The sequence below is a fragment of the Anoplophora glabripennis genome, unplaced genomic scaffold (genome assembly GCF_000390285.2).
Source record: "Anoplophora glabripennis isolate ALB-LARVAE unplaced genomic scaffold, Agla_2.0 scaffold661, whole genome shotgun sequence".
Classification (NCBI taxonomy): Eukaryota; Metazoa; Arthropoda; class Insecta; order Coleoptera; family Cerambycidae; genus Anoplophora; species Anoplophora glabripennis.
In genome coordinates, this window is record NW_019416768.1 from 184683 (window position 1) to 191815 (window position 7133).

A 7133-nucleotide genomic window follows, 5' to 3' on the forward strand; every position below is an offset into this window, starting at 1 on the left:
ATAACTGTCTTCGATCTTTCAGTTCGCAAATAACGAAATAGTCCCTGTTACACTTATCTTTGCATTCAGTTTTTTAAATCATATTTTTGTGGAAAAATGGAACAAATCTCTCAATGGTGTTAATTTGCATACAATTTTCAATAATGTTTCACCATCTCGCTGAAAAGCAAAATTTATTTTTGAAAAACGTTTCTATAAACTAATTGAGAAAAACTTAGTTGATTTGCATAAACATATATTTGTATACTGTATATTTATTTTACAAAGGACAAAATTCTTACAGACAGAAAAATTGCACCACTGAGCCAGGGATATACCTTACGTTCATCTTGATTTAACAAAAATGGTTTGACTTGAATTACATGACCAAATACGGTTATTTGAAAAGAACAAAGATTTAGAAGTACGTATCAATATTTATTACCATCGTAATGTTCTTCTTCTTTATTCTTGTCTCTGTCTCTGCTTCTTTCCCTATCTCGATCTTTATCTCTGTCTCTCTCAGATTTTGACTGTTCGTTGGAGCTACTTGGACTCACTTCTTTAGGTTCGCTGCTACCATGTCCGTTACTCCATTCTCTTTCTTCTGTTCGTTTCCTTCCTCTCCTCCTCCTCTTCTTCTTCCTCCTTCTCCTTCCTCTATCAGACGGCTCAGGAGTTCCTAGATAAAACCACAATCAAATTATAGAGAGAAGATCATTTTAATAGTACATTGTGTAACGAGTGGGGAAAAGTTGCCAATAGCGCCACGAGGACGCAGTTGACGCACGAGCGAAGCGAGTGCGGAAAGCGCCCAAGTGGCGCTATGGCAACTTTTCCGAACGAGTTGCACATACTATTTTCTATCACGCGAGCTCGCTATGGGACCTATAGTGTAGGGGGTTAGGTGCACTGGAAAGTGCTAGATAGTACAACAGGAGCCTTGCGCTATGAAAATAACATCACGCTGTTGTACTATCTAGCACTTTCCGTGCATCTAACCCCCTACATTATAGGTCCCATAACGACTCGCACTTGTGATAGAAAACTAATTATATCATCTTCTTTTCATCCCTATACCCTACAAATCCTAATCTATGGTGGTTTCATGTACAGCTGTGCACCATAAAACTTATTAATATAAAATACCGAAATGTTGCATCATGCGAGAAAATATTTACACTGTAAAAGCGTTGGAAACATTATTTGTTTACAACTATATATAGAATACAGGGACATCGTGTATGCGTTCGTACCAGAGATACTGTCAGAAGCAGATCCGCTTGCAGTAGCATCCTCATCGGCGCTGCTCCTCCTTCTCTTCCTCCTACGCTTACTTCTCTTGCGGCGCCTTTTACCTCTTTTATGTTCCCTTACGGGATGTTCTCTCTTCTTTAACTTTTGAAAATTCTTGAATATGGCATAGTCCTTTGAGTCCAAGCCCAATCTGAATTTGCCTCCTTTCTGTTTAATGAGACCCGTATGAACGCCGTGCCTCAGGGCTTTTTTGATGTGTACCACTGGGTTTCTGAACGTCATCTTGTTGGCGCTGAGGAGACATTGCACCTGGTCGATTATTCGCTTTTGGGTTGAGCCTCTTCCTTCCTTAAGGTTAGCTATGGCCTCCATGACCGCAGTCAAGAGGCGTGGTTGGTTCCCGGTTTTCGCCATCACCTCTGGTGCTGAACGATACTTTCCCTGACTCCCACCTATGATTTTTTGTACTAAAAATGAAAAATAATACTGGTGTTAAAATAAAGATGTGAAACTTGTTGGGTGTAGTTAGATTTAAAATACTGAAAAAATTAGCCTCATTTTTTAATCACAATGATGTATATGTACATTAACATTAGCAGCTAGTTTCACAATCATTAGTGAACCACTGGTTAAAAATTCACCAAAAATTAAAAATATTTGTTTCGTCTGGTTAACTTCAAACTCTTTATGTTACTGTTACTTGAGCTATTGGTTAATTAACAGTTAGATAGGTATGGATTAAAGAGGTAACAGCATATACCTAGTACTTAGTTAAGATTAGCTAGTCGAAGACTTCAACTTTTCGAGGTAAACCAAATTTATTTGAAGAATACGATTAAAGGACACAGACAGTTGAAAAAGAGATTATTTTTCATCTTACCGAAACTTTATGGTTACGTTTGTAACCATTGTTAAATGTACGCAGGGGCTTGATTTTTGAAAACAGGAGAACTGATTCTCCAGAGAAAAAATTCACCTGACAAATTTCTCTTAAAAACTTAAACACTTATTTTTGAACGTTGAAGGAATCCAATTCTCTAGAGAAATTAATTTATGCCGTATGTCGAGGATATATTTGCAACTGACCAATCAGCGGGCAGAGTTTTCTTCAATATTTCAGTGCCATTATTGGCGACCCTGATGTTTAGTCACTTGATTTGATTTTTTAGTTTGTTTTGTAAATGTCATTATATTCGTCAGGGAGACTAGACATCTCCGTGATATTTGTAGTAATTTAATATAACTTCAATTTGAATAGAAGTATATTTGAAAACACAAAAAATTTAATATTATTATAATTATGATGAAGCGTTCGTTCACGTCGAAAGCGCAAAAAAGAAATTAATATGCTTAGAAACAACGAAGAACTTTTTAAAATGAAAGTTTTCTTCTACTTTCACTCACAAAAAGGCCCAAAAACAGTGGTCAGATATTGCTTAAACTTTAAATGGTTTAATTAATGTTGTCGCGGATGGTTTACAATTTCTGCAGCTTGCAAATTATTCATTATATTTAGAATTAATAATAAATTATTTGGATCCATTACAAATTTCAAATGATTACGCACCTTCGAACAGCGAATGAATGAAGTGACTTTTCGCGCATGAGCATGAGATGACATTTGGATTCAAACTATTCGGAGAAAACGCCAATTCCCCCGACAAAACCCTGTGGAATTATTTCTCTTGATATCTAGAGAAAATATTCCACAAGAAAATTTCAAAAATCACATTATCTGTGTGTCAAGAGAAAATGACGTAATTTTCTCTAATGAACTAATTCTCCTGTTTTCAAAAATCAAGCCCCAGGTGTTTATTTCTGTTTTATTTATGTAGGAAAGACTATCTCAGTTTCAGCCAGCAACTACTTTTGACTAATTCCTGAAAAGAACGCGTGGGTAATACAACAAACTGCTAGTAGAGTTGCGATAGCAAATGTATGCCCAAATACGAGTAAATGAAATTCGTTGAAAATTTTTAGATAGACAACGTTGTCAATGAATTGTACATGCATTATTTGAAGTGTCAAATTATCAAGAAACTCATAATGACAGATTAATTTAAGCTCAACCCGTTGGTTGGATTTCTAATACGAGTAAATGAAACTAATATCGTAAAACACTGTAACTATTAGGTTGTAATTCAATTTTATAGCAATATTTTCAAGTATCACTAATTTTCATAGCACTGACAAACACATTCACGATTCATATTACGTTAATTTAGCTTTTATGTATCAATGGTGAGTTTATAAAGAAACTCTTAGTCCTAAATTGTTAAGATTAAAAGTTAGGCCAAGTTTTTATAAATTGGATGAAAATTTTGGTGTTAAGACTAGGACTAAGGCTTAAGATTAAGGGTAAAATTGTAGATAAGTTTTTTACTTTTTTATACCTTACAAAATTTTCAAAATTAAATAGTTTGTTTTTATGCACGCAATAAATTATATAGGTTAATAGGTACATTTTGGATCATCTATGTATGTTATTTATTTAATGTCATTACAAACGTCAAGGTCACCCTGTATATATTTATATTTTTAATTATTCTCTACTTATTTTTCTTTATTTATTTAAAAAAAATTCAGTATTTACTTAACTATACTCAACAAAATTCCTAAAAACCCTCAAAATAACTTTTATCTTTTGGTTTCAGATGAAGTCTAATTATTTCTTACTGACTTACCTACAGCGGACGTCTGATGAAGTCAAATCCACGTTCAGTACATTATTGGGTTTATAAAATCAATTAATGTTCAGTAAATCATAAACTTTTGGATTTTCTTGAAAACACAAAAATTACTTATTTAATTTTGACATGGCGATTAAAAACAAAATAAACAAATTTTCTGTTACCTTGTTACTAAGGTTTACAAGATTCATAATAACGGACTACTGGAATAGATGACATTAATTATCAAAGGGAACGCGATTTGTAAATAACTTTTAGGTAACGCCAAACTCCGAAAAATATCCATACATTTAGCGACAGCTTAGTGATAATAGACAATAGACGGTACTAAAAACATGAAAAGGGACATAAAACAGTAAAATATATATAAAATAAGTTACCCAAATTAGGCCCAGGGCCTAAAAAGACCCATATTTATGTCTAAAAAAATCGCTTAACTATGATCATGATTAAAAAATGCGTACTTTTTCTTAAGATTCTTGTGGACCTTTTTAGAAAATTCGTTTCGTCGACATTGTATCGGTTACACAATTTTTACATATTAACCGATTGAACTTCAAAGGAAATCTGCTAGAAAACATATTCCAACAGGTTCTTAGAGTATTAAAATTATAAAACCTGTTTCTCGTTAACCAATGTTTGAGTAAAGATGAATAAGAAATATAAGCTAAAAATTAAAGGCAATAGAGAACTAGTTTTAATTCATTGGTCTCTTTTGGAACCGCTTAGTATCCAAAAGGATTAATTTAGGACAGAGAATAAACAAAGTAGAGCTATTGAAACAAATTTAGCATTAATTTTTGGCCTAAAACATTTAAGGGGGCTTAAAAATGCAAAATTAATAAAATATTGTTTTTTAAAGTACCATAATGCAGTTTAGGTAGGAAAGTTTATATTATCCATAGCTATGCATAACCTTCACATCTACCAATTTTAATCCAATAATTAATTAAATAATTTAATAGTTAATATTAAACATATTTTACATTTATCAAATTTTCACTTAATAAATTGTAGAATTCAAATAACTGTGATAAATATAGTAAATATTTGCAATAAATTGTTAAATTTTCTGGCAAAACGTAAAGCTGACATCAAAACCGAATATGTCTAGCAATCAAGGAACTGAAAGGAAATAAAGAAATTTCTAAACCAGTGTCCAACAGAAGGAATACAACTCTTATCTTGGGTACTACAAGGTACATATCCTAGTTGAGAACGAGGTATACAAAGGATCAAGAACAATCTAATCAAGAAAGTTGAGAATGTAACGTTCTCAAGAGACTATATAAAATCATTATTTCGATTGATTCAAGAACACCTTTACTTTGGGGCATTCCAAAGGCTCACAAGTAAAACGTATCACTCTAAAACCTAACCAATAGTGCGTGCAATGTCTCAGACACTCCCCTACTCGGGGACCGCCTAGCCCTAACCGGGTGTCTTGGCCGGTAGATTTCGATCTGCCGAGGTAAGCATCACGGACGCAGGCTGGAATTTGAATGGGTGACCTAAGGCAGGCTAACCTAACCTAACCTAACCTAACCTAAGGCAGGCTCGGCGACGTGGCTGTGGCAGCCTACCAGAGACCTGGGTCGCGCAACATTTTCCGCATGCGTGTGGTCCCCGATAAATGGTAATGAGAACAGAGCAAAGAAAATCTCTGTAACTCAAGACCATGCTATCATACATAGACTGTACGAGACTTTGCCACCAAGCCACCCGTGTAGTAAATAGGATAGTTTGAAGAAAAGTACTCGAGTAATGAAGGAGGGTGTATGTATGTCCAAATGATATCCTAGTAGGTTTTGACATGTCGCTGTTCACAAAATTGCTAATTAAAAAGTTTTGTAAGAACTTCATCGAAAATTTATCGCAGAAAACAAGGATGATAATTAGTAGATTTAGTTGGCCTCATGGCCCTACTAAACATAACAAACGCGACACTCAGACTAAGACACTTCCCTACCCGCTGGAAAACAGCAAACATAATCCTTATCCCAAAACCCAACAAAGATCACACCATCCCATCCAACTACCGGCCCATTAGCCTGCTCCCGGCTATGAGCAAAGTGGTAGAAAAAATTATCCTAACCCGTCTAAGAACCCACTCCCAAGAACTGCAAGTCATTCCAGACGAGCAGTTCGCCTTCCGACCCAATCACTCCACTGAACTCCAAATCCTTCGCCTTACCGAGCACATCACGGCGGCCTTCAACAGGGGACAGTACACTGGTGCTGTCTTCCTGGACGTCGCAAAGGCCTTCGATACGGTTTGGCATGAAGGCCTACTGATGAAAATGCTCACCAACCAATATCCCATATCCTTTACCAAACTCATAAAATCCTACCTACACCACCGAAAATTCCGCATCCAAATCCAAGATTCCCTTTCCACCACCCGTCCCATGGAGGCCGGTGTCCCCCAGGGCACCGTCCTGTCCCCACACCTATACACCATTTACAACTCCGACATCCCACATCCCCCCAACACCAACATATACTTATACGCCGACGACCTGACAATCACATCCCAATCCGTAGATCCTAGATATTCCGTCTCCCTCCTCCAAAACTCCTTAGACCAACTTGAAACCTGGTGCAACAGGTGGAAAGTCAAAATTAATCCCAACAAAAGTTCGGCTATCCTTTTTACCAAACGAAAAATCCCACAAAACCTCGACAGACTGACACTATCCCAGGAACCTATCTCCTGGAATCGACAAACACGATACCTGGGCGTGACGATGGACCAGCGTCTCACGTGGAAACCGCACATCGTGGAGACGGTGGCGCGAGCGAAGACCACCAGGGCTAGGCTCTATCCCTTACTCAAAGGTGGAAACACCCTCAGTTTAAGGAATAAGCGAACGCTTATCAAGGTGGTACTTCAACCGCAGCTAACCTACGCCTCCACGGCGTGGGGTCACGCGGCAAAAAGCCACTTAAAGTCATTACAGGCTGTGGAAAACATAGCCCTCCGCACGGCCACCGACGCGCCCTGGTACGTAAGAAACACTGACATATTACGAGACTTACAATACACAAACGCTACACAGACAATAAGACAAAACGCGGAGAAACGATTTGACGTAGCCGCTAGACATGACAATCCCCTCCTCAGGCAAGCCGTTGACTACGTACCCGACGTGACCGACAAACACAAAAGACCTAGACACCAACTTTTTGACCCTGGGTGACCACCCC

The 7133-nt window shown here is 37.1% G+C and overlaps 1 protein-coding gene across 1 annotated transcript; it reads right to left on the minus strand.

The window, feature by feature from the left end:
- Positions 1-327: 327 nt before the first annotated feature.
- Positions 328-4045, minus strand: LOC108914958 (splicing regulatory glutamine/lysine-rich protein 1-like). Its single transcript, XM_018720895.1, has 3 exons — positions 3921-4045; positions 1236-1703; positions 328-661 (listed from the first exon to the last, which is right to left on the minus strand). Exons 2-3 carry the CDS (start codon positions 1648-1650, stop codon positions 411-413), a joined length of 666 nt encoding a protein of 221 aa, XP_018576411.1. The 5' UTR covers positions 1651-1703; positions 3921-4045; the 3' UTR covers positions 328-410.
- Between the last annotated feature and the right edge of the window lie 3088 nt (positions 4046-7133).

Coding starts and splice junctions, on each gene's coding strand:
- LOC108914958 (XM_018720895.1), bottom strand. CDS start 1,650: ATGGCGAAAACCGGGAACCAACCACGCCTCTTGACTGCGGTCATGGAG. Junction 662..1,235: donor TGCTTCTGACAGTATCTCTG/GTACGAACGCAT, acceptor GGTTTTATCTAG/GAACTCCTGAGCCGTCTGAT.